This window comes from Nomascus leucogenys, chromosome X, assembly GCF_006542625.1.
Source record: "Nomascus leucogenys isolate Asia chromosome X, Asia_NLE_v1, whole genome shotgun sequence".
Classification (NCBI taxonomy): domain Eukaryota; kingdom Metazoa; phylum Chordata; class Mammalia; order Primates; family Hylobatidae; genus Nomascus; species Nomascus leucogenys.
Window position 1 is genome coordinate 22193629 of NC_044406.1, and position 20484 is coordinate 22214112.

At 40.0% G+C, this 20484-nt stretch overlaps 1 protein-coding gene across 1 annotated transcript; it reads left to right on the forward strand.

The window, feature by feature from the left end:
* Positions 1 to 293: 293 nt before the first annotated feature.
* PRDX4 (peroxiredoxin 4) lies at positions 294 to 19848 on the forward strand. The gene is made up of 7 exons (XM_003261149.4): positions 294 to 647; positions 4358 to 4475; positions 7792 to 7908; positions 12193 to 12315; positions 15075 to 15205; positions 16315 to 16349; positions 19736 to 19848. The coding sequence occupies exons 1-7, from the start codon at positions 407 to 409 to the stop codon at positions 19784 to 19786; spliced, it is 816 nt and encodes a 271-aa protein (XP_003261197.2). The 5' UTR covers positions 294 to 406; the 3' UTR covers positions 19787 to 19848.
* Positions 19849 to 20484: the final 636 nt, after the last annotated feature.

A 20484-nucleotide genomic window follows, 5' to 3' on the forward strand; every position in this document is an offset into this window, starting at 1 on the left:
AAAAGCTTGTTAGAAGTATAAAATGCAAGCCATTCACAAGCATATAGGTTATATTCCGCTTGTGAGGGGCTTCTGTGCAGTGGTGAGGCTTTGTGGAAGAGATGGACGTGGAAGGATGTCTAAAACACCACGGAGGTCAGGAGACCTTGCCACTGCCGTCGCAGAGTTGGGCAACGCTCCAGGTCCTGGTCCGCCGCGGAACGCAGGCGCAAATGCAGGCTTGGGATGGGGGAGGCGCGGCCGGCGCCCACGTGGCGGGGCGGGGAGCAGAAGGGGGGAGGGGGCGGAGCAGGTCTCGCGAGGCGGCGCCCCGGCTCGCGCGGGCGTCGTGCACGCGGTTGTAGCTCCCTGGCGGCGGGAGAAGCCGCGCTCGCGCCAAGGGACGTGTTTCTGCGCTCGCGTGGTCATGGAGGTGCTGCCGCTGCTAGCCGCGACAAGTCCGGGCCACGGCCAGCACCGAAGGCTGCTTCTGCTGCCGCTACTGCTGTTCCTGCTGCCGGCTGGAGCTGTGCAGGGCTGGGAGACAGAGGAGAGGCCCCGGACCCGCGAAGAGGAGTGCCACTTCTACGCGGGTGGACAAGTGTACCCGGGAGAGGCATCCCGGGTATCGGTCGCCGACCACTCCCTGCACCTAAGCAAAGCGAAGAGTAGGTGGTGTCCCGCCAAAGGGTGGGAGGGGAGACTCCGGAGACACGTGTACCCCGGTTACACCCCCAGAGTCTGTGCTTGGGCGGCACCCCCTGGGCTGCCTCCGGGCCCTGGGCGGGCCTGGTTCTCTCCTAGGAGGGCGGGGAGGGGAATAAAGGGGAGTTCTAGCTGTGAGGAAAGGTATGGTTTCCACTGATCAGATTTTAGAAGAGGTAGTGGTTACCCCAAAAGCCGCAGCTGAGGGAAAGTGGGTGGCCCTAGTCCCGAGTTTGCATCGAGGATGTTGGGCAAACTGAAACAGTTCCTGAAACATCTCAAAGTGCCTTCAGCACATCCCGTCTTTTTCAGGTACTATTTCAGCGAAGGAAGACATTGATAGGTTGAATAATGATTCACAAAAAGTTTGATTAAACAGAAAGGTTGCTAAACACAGTGCTCGGGAGGTCAAACATTTCGTTTTTCTTCCTTTTTGTTTGCATCTTACAAAGATTATTACTAAAAGCCACCTTCCCCAAAGCCTGTGTAGTTAATGGATATTCCTTACGTTTCTCAGACATGAAGAATCTATTACAGAGTGTACTTTTGAGGGAAATGGGGGAAAAGGAGGTTAGAAGTATGCATTTGGGTTGATGATAAACCTCGTGGCAAATTTGTGTCCTGCCAATTTGGTTTTTGATTATTTGCATTTCTGTCCAGTGTACAAAGCTAATGGCCACTTTCAGGAATGACACGTCAGACGAAGTAGATACTGTGAAAGTTGTGACCTGCTACATCTGGATGTTAAAATTAACCAAAAGTGAACAGTGGCTATAGATAAAGGCTGTCTCTTGCTTGCTATTCAGTAACCTGCTTTTCCTGCAGATCATTTGACATTCTGTAGGTGTGTAGTTGGCTTTTATGGTTCAGTTACAGCATGTTCCATGCCAGTATTCAGTGAAAAAAGTAATGCTTCACAATTCTGAATCCCTAGAGTTAAATGGAATGTTGTTATGACTTACGGTGGGTTGGGAGTGATAAATGAGAAAAACTGTTTTGTCCTCTTAAACATTTACAGTTCTTACTTACTGAAAGTAAGTACTTTCAGTAAACTACTTTGGGACTTTTTTTTTTTTTTTTTTTTTTTGAGACGAAGTCTCGCTCTGTCACCCAGGCACCCAGGCTGGAGTACGGTTGCACGATCTCGGCTCACTGCAACCTCCACCGCCCGGGTTCAAGCGATTCTTCTGCCTCAGCCTCCCAAGTAGCTGGGACTACAGGCGCGCGCCACCACACCCGGCTAATTTTTGTATTTTTCGTAGAGACGGGGTTTCACTATATTGGCCAGGCTGGTCTGGAACTCCTGACCTCATGATCCGCCTGCCTCGGCCTCCCAAAGTGCTGAGATTACAGGTGTGAGCCACTGCGCTCGGCCTACTTTGAGATTTTTAAGAAAACCAGTCTTAAATTTTAAAATCAGTATTTCCAAGTCCCACTGGTTTTACTTGCCTGGGAAAGTATTTTAGATATGTCAGCCAGTTAAGTGTTTACTTACATTACATATATTTTCCATAGGAAACAAATATACTTCAAAGCTTTCCCTTTACCAGCAAAACTTAACATTTTAGTTGTTTACTACATTTCTCTGTCACATGTAGGCTTATCTAGAATTAAAGATACAAAGACTTTTGTTAGTAAAGACTATTATGGAGCCATGAAGGCCATATTTTCAAATAATTTTTAGTAATATCAAAAACTGTTCATAATTAATTTACTGTTTCCTTTAAGGAGAAAAAAAAGGTGGGGATGCAAACACGTGGCAAATTTGTGTTTAAAAAAGAACAGAAAGGCCAGGCGCGGTGGCTCATGTCTATAATTTCAGCACTTTGGGAGGCCGAGGCCGGCCGATCACCTGAGGTTGGGAGTTCGAGACCAGACTGGCCAACATGGTGAAACCCTGTCTCTACTAAAAATACAAAAATTAGCCGGGTGTGATGGCGCATACCTGTAATCCCAGCTACTGGGCAGGCTGAGGCAAGAGAATCCCTTGAACCCAGGAGGCGGAAGTTGCAGTGAGCCCAGATCACACCACTGCACTCCAGCCTGGGCGACAGACTGAGACTCTCTCAAAAAAAAAAAAATAAATAACTAAAATTAAAAAAAATAAGACTAGAAAGACATCAGAATGTTAACAGTAGTTGATGGGAGTTATGGAGAGAGAGGATTTAAGTATTCTTTGTACTTCTCTGCATTTACCAGAATCCTTATGTTAATTACATAATTTATATTTAAGACAATTTTTGTTTTTTTAATAAATGCAAGGGATTGCTTTGGGAATTCCATTTATAGATCTTAGCAAAGTAACTACCATTCTTAACTAAATATTTCCAAAATCAATTTTCAGAACAAAATTTATTTTTCAAATATGGTTTTCCCAGTATGCTAAAATCATTAAGGTGTGTCATTGTAATAGATCATTACAATTATTATAACCTCTCACTTGAGTAGCATTTTAAGTAATTTATTTAAAGTATATATAATTGAATACCTTTCTGCTGTCTATTTCTCCCTCCTGGCCTTTACCTAATCAGATCAGGATTATATATATGAGGTAGGATGCTGGCTCAAGATAAGTAATCATGTTATATATTAATTTTTAAGAGAAATTCATGTTGTTTGTCTCTATTTCGGAGTGACTCATAAATGGTGGCTGTTACACAGAAGTATAAGCCTTACTTTCTAGGACCCTTAGCCAAACTTAGAAGCAAGTATTGACTTCAGTGTTTGTAAGGGGTCTGAAAGTATAAGTGCTATCTGAATGTGTTAACAGAGCATGAAGGTGCATTATTATCTAAGTGTGTTGGCTAAAATTACTGTACACCCTTACAAGAGACCAGCATGAACTGTTCAGTTTCCATTGGGTCACTTGAAACCTGTTCAAGGGAGTCTTCTTTCAAAGCCCTCTAGGAAAATGATCCCATGGTCTGGGATTTTACACTTGTGGCCTGACATATTTGTACATTCGCTCCTCATTTTGTGTAGCCTCATCTGCAGCAGGTCCTCCATGTGTATGTCAGAAGCTGGACGAACTAGTACATCTGGAAGACTGCCATTAGGGGAAGGAAAATCTAATTATTTGAAATGTAGGAAGTTGACAACTTGAAGCGGGGCTATGGTGAAGTATCCAGGAGGGTTTAGTGCAGGGTAGAATTTAAGGGGTCTGTGAGCATGAATAGGGGAAAAAAGTATTTATTTTCACTAACCCCCATCTGACATTTACTGTTTCCTTCTATTATGAATGTCAGCAACAAACTACACTACCTTCAGCAGTACTTGCTTGTATCTTTCACCAAGAGAATCACAGTTACTTTCTTGCTACATTATGGTTATCACAGGTATCCTGAAACACCATTTTCATTCATCGTTATCTTAGGTAGTTGTCAGATCACAACTAGATCTTGCAGTTTTGAAGTGTTATAGAGCACGTGTATTATGATATCACCAATTTTTTTAAATATTTCGATAATTGCATTTAAATACAATTGGTTTCTTTTGTAATTCTATGTATTTTCCTTTTTGCATTCAATAACACTCTTTTAAGAAGTCTGTAAACACCAGACTGCCAAAGAGATCAAAGGTAGCCCTGATTTTTAGTGATTTTCTAAAGATGTCCTTCTACCATTCCACCAACTTTTCTCAGTGTTACAGAACATCATGTGTTTTTCTTTCTTAGTTTCCAAGCCAGCGCCCTACTGGGAAGGAACAGCTGTGATCGATGGAGAATTTAAGGAGCTGAAGTTAACTGATTATCGTGGGAAATACTTGGTTTTTTTCTTCTACCCACTTGATTTGTAAGTAATACATGTAAATAGCTAGTAAAATCTCAGTCTTTATCAATTATTTTTCAGGAATATCAAACAAATTATTTTGTTGAGCTCTTGGTTTTTAAAAAGGCAAGCTGAAGTAACGAAATGTATTTAAAAAGGTAACATCTACCATATATTTCAGAGTCATAACACACCGACCTCAATACTTATGTCTACATGATTATGTTATAATGGAATCACTAGAGGAAAGCTACAATATATTCATTAAGCCATACCTACTAAGGCAAGAAAATGGACTGATAATATATTAGAAAGCATTTAATAGCAAGACCTATGCCGTAATTCTTTTTACTGTATCTCTCTTGATTAGAAAATTAATTCTGTAATCCCAGCACTTTGGGAGGCCAAGGCAGGTGGATCACAAGGTCAAGAGATCGAGACCATCCTGGCCAACATGGTAAAACCCCATCTCTACTAAAAATACAAAAATTAGCTGGGCGTGGTGGTACTCCCCTGTAGTCCCAGCTACTCGGGAGGCTGAGGCAGGAGAATTGCTTGAACCCTGGAGGCGGAGGTTGCGGTAAGCCGAGATAGTGCCACTGCACTCCAGCCTGGCAGACAGTGAGACTCCATCTCAAAAAAAAAAAAAGAAAAAGAAAATTAAGCCATTTTCTCTACTGATACCATGTAACTGTGGTTTTTCCATTTTTGTTTGCTGCATCTGTTGCTTTTCTGGGATTTGAACATTTTGCTGAAAATATTATATACTGCTTAAGGAATAAGGAATAACACCTGTGTATATGTTATGGTTATTGTGGGGTTTCTCGTCTTTCTTTAACTCTGTGACAGTGAACGTTTTTGTATATGGTCAGAAAGTTGACTAAAAGTAAATACTCTTACAGCTTTATTCACATTGAGGATTTAATTTTATTTTGAAAAACACTATTTTGAATGTTTTTCAAAACTCATGAAAGTGAGAAGAGACCAAAAAGAGTTATGTCAATTTTTATCTTTTATTCTCTTGGAACTTACTTTTTGGTTACAACAAGTAACTAGAAGTTTCCTCCTCTATCTTTGCCACTGTGCCTTTTTCCATTAGGACTAATCTGGAACTACATAGATCAAATGTAAACTTGCAGGGAGGGTATACTTACACTCATTTCTATAGGTTGTTTCTAGGCCAGGGATTAACAAATTTTTTCTGCTGGATTTGGCCTATTGACTTATTTGCCAACCCCCGCTCTAAGCCACATAGGAAGAATTCTCATGAAAATTATTACATTGAGACTAAAGTTATGAGTCTGCATAATATATAATCTTTTAAATTATAAGAACTTGCTTCTTTCTGATCAACTCATATTGTGACTTGATTTTAAATATAGCTTAATTTCTAACAGAAACCAGAAGTAGAAATTTCAGTAGACATAAAAAATTACAGGCCTTCTAAATTCATGTTGTTATAAAACCAGAAGGTTAACATGTATGTTAAATATATACGACTAACACCCTGAATTTGGAAATTAGTCTAATGTAGCAGAAAAATATGTTCTGTGTTTCTCTATTGTTATTCATAACTCCATAATGGGTAAGAGATAGTTAATTGGAGCATGTTGTTAGCAATGGTCTTCTGGGACAAGGAGCTAAGATAGCCTCTTCCTGTTTTCATGTAATGCTGGTTAGAGAAGGAAGAATTCTGGGGCATTTGCCACAGTCTACAAGGAGGAAAGTTACAAACGTAACCCTTCAGTTTCCTGCCAAAACTTTTTCTGTCTTCACTAAGAAGTTGGTCAAATGTATCTCTAGGTAGCATTCCTTGAAATAAGAAGAAAGGCAGAGGCTCACGCCTGTAATCCCAGCACTTTGGGAGGCCAACATGGGCGGATCACCTGAGGTCAGGAGTTCTGGACCAGCCTGGCCAACAAGGTGAAACCCCGTCTCTACTGAAAATACAAACAAAATTACCCGGGCGTGGTGGTGGGCGCTTGTAGTCCCAGTTACTCAGCAGGCTGAGGCAGGAGAATTGCTTGAACCTGGGAGGGGGAGGTTGCAGTGAGCTGAGATCGCGCCACTGCACTCCAGCCTGGGCGACAGAGCGAGACCCTGCCACAAAAAAAAAATAAAGGAAGGCTGAGGTTGACCATTCCTACCCTTTAGAAAATATTAAAAATACATTTTCTAGCCCAGGTTTCCAGGGACATCATCCGAGATTAGAACTGTCTACTTGGACATGACAGTGCTATACCTGAACAACTGAAACATGTTAAAATCCTGTATTGGTCTCTGGTAGGAACTTGTACCCTAACTAAGTCTATGTTTTTCAAACTTTCTTGACCATGTCTCACAGTAGGAAATACATTTTTCATTGTCAGCCAGTACACAGGCACATATATATACGGTAACATTCCATCTGGATGCACCAGCACAGCCATGCTCCTTAAAATACTGAAAAACCCTCATATCATGTGGTAAATAGCCACTTCCCTTCCCTCCCCAACTAGTTAGTCCTCCTGCCTGATCCCTTTCAGAAACCTCCAGAACTAAAGCCAGCTTTGAGTTAAGATTGTTAAATATTTTGAATATCACTGTTGAAGACAAACATATATATGTATTTGTATATACAAATATGTGTTTTATAATTTACCCTTACTATGTATGATAGAGTCTCCTATTTTCTATTCGATTTCACTTTTTAAAAATGTTGTTTAGAACTCAGTTGATTTAAGGAGTCTCTACCACGATTTGAAAAAATGCCACCCTAGTAATATTCTCTAAACATGGCCTGACAACATGAGGGTATTAAGGTATAAAATCCCTGGCTGCCCAGGACTGGTAGACAAGGTGGAAGAGGACCTTATCAAGAAAGGAGGGGTGGGGGTACTGGAAAACATTGCCTCCTCTCCAAAATACAGATAGATGCATCTAGTTCATAGGGTTGGTATAGGAATATAAAAAAAATAGTGAAATGATGTAAAATTTGTGTAGATCCTTTGAAAGCTATAAAGTACTATATAAATAAAAGGTATTAAATAAAAGTAATAAAATAGGGGGTGGCTATTGCTATAAGGGAGAGGGGAACACTGGTTGACTACTGATCTATTAAGTTGTAATAAGAAAGTTTATTGAGATGTAGTTGGGAACTGTAATATGTTTGTTTCTTAAATATTTGATTAAATGACAGTCTTTTAGACTACTCCATTTTGAAAAGGTTCAAAAATTGTTCTTAATGTGCATTTTTATTATTAAAGGTATTTGTAAAAATTGTCGTTTGAAAGTTTAGGTATATGCTTATTTGGAGAATACTGAATTTTTTTTTTTTTTTTTTTTTTTTTTTACCTTTCAGCACATTTGTGTGTCCAACTGAAATTATCGCTTTTGGCGATAGACTTGAAGAATTCAGATCTATAAATACTGAAGTGGTAGCATGCTCTGTTGATTCCCAGTTTACCCATTTGGCCTGGTCAGTATCTTACACTTACATTTGTAGAAAAAAAAAGAATGGATTTACTGTTAAAGCATGGGCAGATAACTCTTGACATAATAAGAATATAGTCATTTATCAGACAATTCAGGAATAGATTTATCTAAGAGTAATACATGCATCTACACATTTTCCGGGTTAAAAAAAGAGAGAAGAGTAATATCAGCTGCTATAGTAAAAATGCTTAAGGATTTTATAGGACATTTCAAAATAAGGGGAAAAGTTAAATGCAATAGATGTGATTTCTATAGCGAAAACCACTGAATTATATGATTACTTTATTATAATAAATTGGGTTACCATAATCTGGAGGAAAAAAATCTTTAAAATATGCCATTTCTCTGTTACACAGTTATATAGTCAAACTCAGCTTTTACAATTTTCAAGAAACAATACTTTTTAAAAATTAGTTTTAAAAAATGTTTAAAAATTCATTAATCATAAAAAGATGTTCTACCTAAATTCATTGTAAAAAATTGCAAATTAAAATGACAAGAGATGCCAATTTTCCCTGTCTGGTTGGCCAAGATTTAAAAGATTGAAAAAATGTATCTACTGTGGACAAAAATTGAAGAAACGGCACTCACACACAGCTGTTTAGCATTTCTGGAGAGCAGTTGGGCAATATGTCTCAAAATTGGAAATTTACATGTTAACATGAGTTTTTATAGTGTCCACAGTCTTGTGCAGAAAACTTTGTGCACAATAAAGACCATTCAGAATTGGGCCGGGCACAGTGGCTCACGCCTGTAATCCCAGCACTTTGGGAGGCCGAGGCAGGCAGATCACCTGATGTTGGGAGTTTGAGACCAGCCTGACCAACATGGAGAAACCCCGTCTCTACTAAAAAGACAAAATTAGCTAGGCGTGGTAGCAGGTGCCTGTAATCCCAGCAACTCAGGAGGCTGAGACAGGAGAATCACTTGAACCCAGGAGGTGGAGGTTGCAGTGAGCCGAGGTCACGCCATTGCACTCCAGCCTGGGCAACAAGAGTGAAACTCCATCTCAAAAAAAGAAAAAAAAAAAGATTCAGAACTATTTTGATTTTAAAACATAAGATTCAATTTATTAAAGTTACAAATTTAAAACACGAGCTTTTTTTCATTTATAATCTGTGTGTGTGTATAACAAATTTTCATTGCTTGGTGAGCTACAATTTAATTACATTTCCCTAAGAAATTAATTCCCAAAAGTATTTTTAAATGCAGTTATATATTTAATATATTTGAATTCCTTAAGTATCTCAATTTTTAGACAAACCTTCCCAAATACTTAAGTAGTTCTAATTTGCCAAATTCTCTTAAACATTATAAATAACATATAAATATGTACTGATTATTTCTTAATATAAATTTTTCTTTTTTTTTTGAGACAGAGTCTTGCTCTGTCCCCCAGGCTGGAGTGCAGTGGCGCGATCTCGGCTCACTGCAAGCTCCGCCTCCCGGGTTCACGCCATTCTCCTGCCTCAGCCTCCCGAGTAGCTGGGACTACAGGCGGCCGCCAACACGCCCAGCTAATTTTTTGTATTTTTAGTAGAGACGGGGTTTCACCGTGTTAGCCAGGATGGTCTCAATCTCCTGACCTCGTGATCCGCCCGCCTCAGCCTCCCAAAGTGCTGGGATTACAGGCTTGAGCCACCGTGCCTGGCCAATATAAAAATATTAAAATAGCCTGGCATGGTGGCTCACACCTATAATCCCAGCACTTTGGGAGGTCAAAGCAGGAGAATCACTTCAACCCAGGAGTTCAAGACCAGCCTGGGCAACATAGTGAGACCCCATCTATACAAAAAATAAAAAATATTAGCCAGGTCTGGTGGTGCATGCCTGTGGTCCCAACTACTCGGGAGCCTGAGATGGAAGGATCACCTGAGCCTAGGTGGTCGAGGCTGTAGTGAGCCAAGATCATACCACTGCACTCCAGCCTAGGCAACAGAGTGAGATCCTGTCTCAAAAAAAAAAAAAAAATTAAAATATAGGCTTAATTTGCTTCATCATTTCCTTTAAAAAAAAGAAAGACAGGGTCTTACTATGTTGCCCAGGCTGGAGTACAGTGGCACAGTCAATCATAGCTCCCTGCAGCCTTGAACTCCTGGGCTCCAACAATCCTTCTACCTCCCCAAATAGTTGGGACTGCAAGCTTGCACCACCATACCTATTTTAATTTTTATTTTTGTAGAGATGGAGTCTTGCCATGTTGCCCGGGCTGTGCTTCATCACTTCTGTAGTAATTCTAAATCTTCCGAGGATTAAAATACATATCCACTAAGGAAAAAGTTATGTCATCCCAAATAATTTGGGATTGCTTTCCCAAGGAAATTTGGGGATACATTCTCAGCCTGATAGGGTTCACATCAACCAGAGATTTCTACTTGGGTGTCAGAACTGGGGCTCCAGATATCTAGAGCAGTGTCGTTTTGTTTTCTATCTGCTGTGTCAGTACCCTCCTGTTAGAGCATCAGCCCATGTCTCCTGGTTTCAAGTTACAGAATACAGATTGAGCATCCCTAATCTGAAATCCACAGTGTTCCAAAATTCAAAATTTTTTGAGTGCTGACATGATGCTCAAAGGAAATGCTCAGTGAAGCATTTCAGAGTTCAGATTAGGGATGTTCAACCAGTAAGTATGCAGATATACCAAAATCGGAAAAAATCCTAAATCCAGAACACTTCTGGTCCCAAGCACTTCCGATAAGGGGTACTCAACCTGTAGTGAAGACTGATGCATCTGATATTATAACTAACTTCCTTCACTGCTTCAAGTGGACTTTGCATTTCTTTGTCTCTCAGAATATTAAAATGTCATCCATTTGTATCCTGCCTGTCTGTTCAAGGCTTTATCTTATGATCACACTACTAAGGTTATGCTTATGATACTGCATATCTTTTGATCTATCAGTTTCACTTTCAGAAATCAATTAGACAAGTGTATAAAAGTAAGAATAAAAGGATGCTTTCAGCAGTGTTTATAAAGCAAAAAAAAAGGTGGTTCGATGTATAATTCTTCAACTTTACAGTTGGTTTATGGGATAGTAAATACATTTTTAGCTAATGATATTTTCAATTTATAATGTGTTTATCAAGACACAGCCCCGGCCGGGCACAGTGGCCTGTAATCCCAGCACTTTGGGAGGCCGAGGTGGGCGGATCACCTGAGGTCAAGAGTTTGAGACCAGACTGGCCAACATGGTGAAACCCCGTCTCTATTAAAAATACAAAATTAGTTGGGCGTGGTGCTGGGTGTCTGTAATCCCAGCTACTTACAAGGTTGAGGCAGGAGAATCACTTGAACCTGGGAGGCAGAGGTTGCAGTAAGCCAAGATCATGCCATTGCACTCCAGCCTGGGTGACAGACCAAGACTCCATCTCAAAAAAAAAAAAAAAAAAAAAAACCCCATCTTAAGTCAAGGAGTATCTGTGTATCCATACATTTAAAATGTGTTATAGGCCAGGCGCGGTGGCTCACGCCAGAAATCCCAGCACTTTGGGAGGCCAAGCCGGGTGGATCACCTGAGGTCAGGAGTTCGAGACCAGCCTGGCCAACATGGTAAATCCCTGACTCTACTAAAAATACAAAAATCAGCCAGGTGTGGTGGCACACGCCTGTAATCCCAGCTACTTGGGAGGCTGAGGCAGGAGAATCGCTTGAACCTGGGAGGCAGAGGTTGCAGTGAACCGAGATCACGCCGCTGCACTCCAGCCTGGGCGACAGAGCAAGACTCCGTCTCAGAAAAAACAAAAATGCGTTGTAGGCTGAGCACAATGGCTCACGGCTATAATCCCAGCACTTTGGGAGGGTGAAGCAGGAGGATTGCTTGAAGTGAGGAGTTCGAGACCAGCCTGGGTAACAAAGCCACACCCCATCTCTACAAAAAAGTGTTTAAAACATTAGCCCAGTGTGATGGTGCACACCTGTAGTCCCAGCTTCTCAGGAGGCTGAGGCAAGAGGATCGCTTGAGCCTAGAAGTTTTAGGCTACACTGAACTATGATCACATCACTGCCCTGCAGCCTGGGAGACAGAGCAAGACCCCATCTCAAAAACATAAAATAAAAGTGTGTTGTGTATATATATTTTTTAATGTTTAAAGGATAGGAATATATTAAATGGGAAAAGCAAGAAAATGGAAAGTATATTAGCCTGTTTTTGTTAGTGAAAGAATGTGTGTATTTCATGTGTGTGCATGTGCATGTATAGAGAAAGAGTGCTGTTTTAATATATGCCATTTACTTAGCTCTGAGAGGTGAGCATTCTGTTTGTTACAGGATTAATACCCCTCGAAGACAAGGAGGACTTGGGCCAATAAGGATTCCACTTCTTTCAGATTTGACCCATCAGATCTCAAAGGACTATGGTGTATACCTAGAGGACTCAGGCCACACTCTTAGGTACCTTTCAGTGGTTTTATATTATGACAAACCCAAGCATGTTTATAATCCTCCTTGAGATAGATGTTATTTATGAATAGAAGAACAAATTTTGATCAAGAAATATAATTTTGAGGCCAGGCACGGTAGCTCAAGCGTGCAATCCTGGCACTTTGGGAGGCCACGGTGGGCAGATTACTTGAGGTCAGGAGTTTGAGACCAGCCTGGCCAACATAGTGAAAGTCTATCTCTACCAAAAAATGCAAAAATTACCCGGGCATTGTGGCATATGCCTGTAGTCCCAGCTACTTGGGAGGCTGAGGTGGGAGAATTGCTTGAACCTGGGAGGCGGAGGTTTCAGTGAGCCCAGATCATGCCACTGCACTCTGGCCTGGGTGACAGAGTGAAAAAAATAATAATAATAATTGGCTGGGCATGGTGGCTCACGCCTGTAATCCCAGCACTTTGGGAGGCCGAGGGGGGCGGATCATGATGTCAAGATATCGAGACTATCCTGGCCAACCAACATGGTAAAACCCCATCTTTACTAAAAAATACAAAAATTAGCTGGGCATAGTGGCACACGCCTGTAGTCCCAGCTACTTGGGAGGCTGAGGCAGGAGAATCGTTTGAACCCGGGAGGCGGAGCTTGCAGTGAGCCAAGATCACGCCACCGCACTCCAGCCTGGCAACAGAGCAAGACTCCGTCTCAAAAAAGAAAAATATTACTTTGTTCTATTAGTCTTTAAACTACTAAATTTAAACTGTTAGTTTATATTACCCTGCTTAAACTATGTTAGCATCATAGACTTTTAGAGCTGGAAGATTATTTAGAGGTCTTTCACCCACCCTGTCATCTTACAGATAAAAGAGACAGATTCATAGAGTTCCGTGATCTTAGCCAAAGTTATATAATAATTCAATTGCAGAGCCCAGACTTAAATCCAGGTGCCCCAACTCCTTGTCCATTTCTTTTTCCTTTTTTCCAACCTGACTCCAGTAATGTTTTTTTTCTAAATACAAGTGTCATACTACTTAGCAAACCTGTGTCTTTGGAGTAGGAAAAGTTAAGGAAATATTTTACCCAGACGCTCTCACTGGGTTACTTGAGCTAACAAACATTAATAGAATTATTTGAAAAGGGGGCAATTTTAGTGTGAAACAGTTGTAATTTGGTTGTATTGCTGATTTGCTTTGTAGTGCCAATAGTTTTTCTTGAATGTTTTATGTGAAAGTGTCAGTATTTTATAATCCTGTGTTTTTTATAACAACTTCATTGGAATATAGTTCACATATAATACAATACCCAGTTAAAGAATACAATTCAGCTGGGCATGGTGGTTCATGCCTGTAATCCCAGCACTTTGGGAGACCTAGGCAGGAGGATCCCTTGAGCCCAGGAGTTTGAGACTAGCCTGGACAACATAACAAGACCCTTGTCTTCTACAAAAAAATAAATAAATTTTTTTTGTTAAATTAGCCCGTTGTGGTGGAGCATTCCTATAGTCCCAGCCTACTCAAGAGGCTGAGATAAGAGGATCGCTAGAGCCTGGAACTTCAAGGTTGCAATGATCTATGATCACACCACTGCACTCTAGCCTGGGTAACAAGAGTGAGACCCTGTCTCTAAAAAAAAAATTAAAATTAAAAATAAAGAATACATTTCAGTGGTTTTTGTGTATTCACAGAGTTGTACAACCATCACCACAATTTTAGAATGTTTTCATACTCTAAAAAACCCCATACCCGTTAGCAGTCACTCCCTGTTTCCCCTAACCCACTTCCCCTGGCTTTAGGCAACCACAAATCTACTTTGTCTCTATAGTTGCCTATTCTGGACATTTCATATAAATGGAATCCTACAATATGTGCTTTTATGACTAGCCTCTTTCACGCAGCATAATGTTCTCAAGGTTCATTGTATTGTATTATGTATTGCTACCAGTAGTTTCCCCTCTTTTGTACTTGCTAAGTCTTTAATGTTTTCTGCTTTCATAAAGTCTGTTACTAAGTTAATTTCCAAGAGTAAATATGCCCCAAAAAAGACTGAGGCAGTTTTAAAATGTGGAATCATTTGAACATTAACCAAGTAAAATTATTTAATGTTAGCTATATTATTTGACCTGAGCCAATAGTTTCTTTTTAAAATTTTTTTTAAGGCCGGGCATGGTGGCTCACGCCTGTAATCCCAGCATTTTGGGAGGCCGAGGCAGGTAGATTGCTCGAGTCCAGCAGTTTGAGACTAGCCTGGGCAACATGGCGAAACCCTGTTTCTACAAAAAATACAAAAATTAGCCGGGCGTGGTGGCACACACCTGTAGTCCCAGCTACTCAGTAGGCTGTGGCGAGAGGATCACTTGAGCCCAAGAGGTTGAGGCTGCAGTGAGCCGAGATCATGCCACTGCACTTCAGCCTGGGCAACAGAGTGAGATCCTGTTTGAAAACAAATTAAAAATTTATTATTTATTTTCAAAATAATACATGCACATATGCACATAGTTTTTAAAGGTCAGATTATCTTCAACAACTATAAATACTCTGGTACATTTCTTAGCCAAAAACAAATTTTTAAAGCTGCAGTTTTACAGTGATAATTCCAAATTATACATTAGATTGAGGGAGGGATGTGCACACGTGTGTGTGTGTATGTGTGTATACCATTGGAGTAGGTAGGTAGTGTGTTTGTTCTGTATAGCATCCTTCTGTGTGGATGGTATGGGAATTCACAATACATAAATGAGAAGAAATGGCCTCATCTCTACCATTCTTCTGTTTTACAGAGGTCTCTTCATTATTGATGACAAAGGAATCCTAAGACAAATTACTCTGAATGATCTTCCTGTGGGTAGATCAGTGGATGAGACACTACGTTTGGTTCAAGCATTCCAGTACACTGACAAACACGGAGAAGGTACCTCTCCCTTCTAACCTTTTGATTTTTTAGTTTGAAAGATAGCATAATTAGTTTGGTTTCTTATCGTAAAAGTAATCTATGTTTCCAAAGTTTTCTGATTATTTACAAATTATTAGCAGATCTTTTTAACAGACCAAATTATAATTTACAGTGCTTTAACAAAATATCAGGCCAGGCATGGTGGCTCATGCATGAAATCCCAGCATTTTGGGAGGCCAAGGTAGGAGGATTGCCTGAGCTCAGGAATTCAAGACCAGCCTGGGCAACCCAGTGAAACCTCACCTCTACTAAAAATCAAATATATATATAAACTAATATATTCTGCTTACCAAATAAGATGCAAAAATATTCACTATTTGCATAGTTCTTTTTGATAAACTCAAAGAGAAAAGTTTCTGCTACTGCAATTTTTAAAATTATGTTTCTGCAAGCTTAGAATGTGTCAATCTGGCAACATTTAGTGATGTAGTTTTCATTTGCCTCTTTGCATTATTGAATTTAGCCTTTTAAATAATCCTTGATCACTTCTCTGCCTTTCAGCTAAGATGAAGTATAGTAATGTAATCTCTGAGCTTATTCAGTATCACATTTGTAATCTACAAGTTCATCATTTTGCTAAAATAGAACACATTATATATTCCTTTTAAAAATGTCACTGAGTCAGGATGCATTCTAAAGTCTCTTTTGACAAACAGTGAATCATGTCATCAGTACAAAGTACTGCAGGATACATGGCAAACAAGCTTACTGGAAGTTTATGTAAATTTGGAGGAATTTTTGCCATGCCCAGGCCTTTCAGCTCACCAGATTCCCAAACTTTCCAACTGTATTAGAGGGGCAATCAGTTTGATTTCTTATATTTTAAATGTAACTAAACATAATTGGTAAAAATGAAAATAGATGAGCTGCCTGCTGATGAGCTCCATGACTAAAATTCCTTGGTGTGAATAGGAGGCTAATAGAAGTCATGTGCTCGGTGGTCTGGAAATGTTCTTATTAGTATATTCTATTAACTTCAGTTTCATATAGAAACAGAAAAAGTCAGTTGCTGAAGGTAACTGAATTCTGTTTTTAAAATGTCTTCTGCCTCTTTTTGTTTCTTTTAGTCTGCCCTGCTGGCTGGAAACCTGGTAGTGAAACAGTAAGTATATATATATTTTTTTATGTTAAGTTGATGGTTAGAGTTAAAAAAAAAAAAAAAGAAAAAAATGCTGGCCAGGCGTGGTGGCTCACGCCTGTAATCCCAGCACTTTGGGAGGCTGAGACAGGCAGATCACGAGGTCAGGAGATGGAGACCATCCTGGATAACATGGTGAAATCCGTCTCTACTAAAAAAAAAAAAAAAAAAAAAAAAAAATTAACCGAGCGTGGTGGCGGGTGCCTGTAGTCCCAGCTACTTGGGAGGCTGAGGCAGGAGAATGGTGTGAACCTGGGAGGTGGAGCTTGCAGTGAGCCAAGATCATGCCACTGCACTCCACACTGGGCGACAGCAAGACTCTGTCTCAAAAAAAAAAAAAAAAAAAAGCTAACCTTAGAATAATCTTCCCTTGTTACTAGAATTGTCTTGATTTTGTAAATGAAGTAAACATCGCTAAGCAGAAATCAGAGTACAGACATCCTTTGGCCTGTAGGAAGAGTAGCTGAAACCGGAGAAAGCAGAATATGGGGCGTGATGCTGTGAATTTTAAAGCCAAGTATACAGATAAATACACCATTCAAAAAAAAAAGAAGGGCAGAGTGGAGACTTGGTAGAATAATTCAGAGGTCTTATAGGTCGTGTATTGAATTTCTTCCTGTATTGCGGACAAAGAAAACAGTCACAAGCAAAATCTTTCTATGCATAGTAAGAGGTTTTGAGAAAATCTAGCTCAATTAATACTGAAGATAATGATTCTCTCCTTGTCATGAAGAAAGAAAAGATTGAAACACATATATTCTTTCATTTAGGAGGCTGTATAATTTTTTTTTCTTTTTTGAGACAGAGTCTTGCTCTGTCGCCCAGACTGGAGTGCAGTGGCATGATCTGGGCTCACTGCAACCTCCGCCTCCAGAGTTCATGCGATTCTCATGCCTCAAGCCCCCTAAGTAGCTGGGACTACAAGCCTGCACCACCACACCCAGCTAATTTTTGTATTTTTTGGTAGAGACAGGGTTTCACCATGTTGTCCAGGCTGGTCTCAAACTCCTGGCCTCAAGTGATCCACCCTCCTCGGCCTCCCAAAGTGCTGGGATTACAGGCATGAGCCACTGCTCCCAGCCAAGAGGCTGTATAATTTATAGACAATCCCTGAAGTAGTCTCCTGCCAAAATACAATTTAGAAACTTGCTTGAACCTTTTTAGGAAGAACATGTTTATCTTCTAAAATTCAAGAGTTTTACACAAGCTGCAGTTAGGAAATTGGAAGATACTAGAGCATTAGAGGAAGAAATCATTATCTTTGGGTAATAGAAAAATATAGACTCCTAAGACTTTCTTCCTTAGCAAACCAAAGAAAAGTACCATTAGCCATAGATAACCACTGGTAGAAATTTGCGCTCTAACCTCAGGTGTGCCCCTTTCTGGTCCTTGAACGTGCTAAGCTGATTCCTGCCTCAGGGCCTTTGCCCTTGCTGTTCTTTCTGTACTCCGTCTGCATGACTAGTTCCCTCTCTTTGCTCACATTTCAGCTCAAATGTCATCTTAGAAGTCTTTCCTCACCACTTTATCCCCACCCTAGACATCCTCCGACCAACTTTTTTTTTTTTTTTTTTTTTTTTTTTTTTGAGATGGAGTCTCACTCTGTCGCCCATGTTGGAGTACAGTGGCCTGATCTTGGCTCACTGCAACCTCTGCCTCCCAGGTTCAAGCGATTCTCCAGCCTCAGCCTCCCAAGTAGCTGGGATTACAGGCGTGCGCCACCACACCTGGCTAATTTTTGTATTTTTAGTAGAGATGGGGTTTCACCATGTTGGCCAGGCTGGTCTCAAACTCCTGACCTCAAGTGATCCACCCACCCCAGCCTCCCAAAGTGCTGGGATTACAGGCATGAGGCACCGCACCTGGCCCAACCAACCTATTTATAAAAGCATTTATTACCACAACCTAAAATTAGAATTAGGATGTAACTCCAAGGGCAGGGACTTTGGCTGTGTTGTTCACTAATAAATACTGCCTATCATAATACTTTGAGTAGTTTCCATATAGCGAGTCTGTTGAAAGAATGTCCAAACACATAAATATATACAACTATTATTTGTCAATCAAAAATAAAATTAAAAAGAATGACCACCACAGTTATGTGATAACACGTATGCATTTTTCTGGAGGGAGAATCCATAGTTTTCATCAGATTATCAGAGATTTGTGGCCCCCAAAAGTTAATCATGTAAATAGTCAACATGTTTTCCGAAATGTCCGGTACTCATCCTATAATACCTTTCAGAGTGAAATTGTACTTCTTGGGAGCTCTCACTGATCTCTGGGAACTTGGACACCTAGCACATGCCTGTGATTGGAGATGATGTTTTCATCAGTCACAGGGTTTTGCTGCACCTCCAGGGGGAGGTGCCCCCTACCTTGAAGATGTGTCTGAAATGCTTTTTAAGGCTTCTTAAGCTGCTGCTTAAGCCAGCAGCTTCTGGTTCATATTTCTTTCTATAAGCCTCATAATCAACAAATGTAAACTAACGTGACTGATTTATACTTTAAGGTACCTAGTGGTCAAAGTACCTTTAATGTATAATTTCAAATCCCCTTTGAGATCCATCAGATCAACATAGAGATGAGTAAGTTTGCTATTGTAACATTAATTTTGACCTCAAAGGCAAAACTGTTTTGCAAACCCATCAGAAATTGATTCAGAATCAGTCAATTACAAAAGTTACAATAGGTTATTTTTATATATATAAAGATAGATGTACTTTACCTATAACTAGCAAGTAACATAATGTGAGGTAAAATTATATTGGAAATTTTTTTTAAGTCTAACAGGTTTCTAAGGCTGTGATGCTCTTAGAGGGAACACAACAGTATTCATTAACTATTGACAGTAGTGCTTGATATATTTGAGTTTGGGTTTATTTTTTTTTTTTTTTACTTTGCAGCTTGGGATTTAAAAGTTGTATTCTGGACTTTAGTAAGCCATTAGTGAACACCTGCCTCCTTTTCAGATAATTGTGGCATACCATCATTTTAGCAGCAAATGATTTTAAAAGTACATTAACATCTGTAGCCATGCTCTCTAAATGTGTTTGACTTAATTAGCTCAAACCTGAAGATACCATGAAAGCCTGGTGGCCAAGAGAAGAGCTGTAAGTAAGTTTTGGGGTGCTTGAGTACAGATGTTAATTTATTCACAAAAAATAAAAATATTTGTCTTTTGGAATAGCCGAAATTAGTAGGTAGGACAAATCTCATTTTTTTCTAAATATACAATCTGATATACAAAAATAATTTTTAGTCAAGGCATGGGCAACTAATGTCAGACTACTCATTATGTACTTTGGCTTTAAAATGAATAATTTCCTTTTTTTGTTTTGTTTTAACAGATAATCCCAGATCCAGCTGGAAAGCTGAAGTATTTCGATAAACTGAATTGAGAAATACTTCTTCAAGTTATGATGCTTGAAAGTTCTCAATAAAGTTCACGGTTTCATTACCACATTGTGTTGCAGTAGTAATTTCTTGGAGAATATAAAAATCCACGTCAAAGTCCAAAAATATTTAGCATTAGCATTAGACACTGATGCCAAAAGACAAGCAGTTATTCTCTGTCTTTCCAAAGGAAGAAATGGGAGATTGAATCAAACTGAGTAATAGCAATAATGACATTTATGGGGTACATGCCATGTGCCAGGCATTGTGTTAAGCAGGTTAGGGGCATTATTTAATCCTCACAGCAACTCACTGAGTTCTTTATTTTACAGATGAGGAAACTGAAGTGCAGGTAAACTACTCACCCAAAGTCACATAGCTAGCTAGCTAGCAAAGGCAAAATCCGACCTTGCACCCAGACAGGCTAATTCTAGTTTCTGAGATCTTAACACTCCACTGTGGCTCACCTCTCCATACCTTTGAGGGTAGCAGTAAAGAACGGGTTGTGAGCACACTCACCCTCCACAGTAATAGGAATAGCTGGCCCCATGGCCCACTGCTCTGTAATAACATAAAGCCTTTTGCCCCCGCCCTCGTCTCTAAATTTACATCTTCAGCTTGTACCAAATTTATAAGTAAGTTAGATATTTATATTTAGTTTAACAAAATTTGAATCCGTAAATACATATAACTAGCTCTTAAC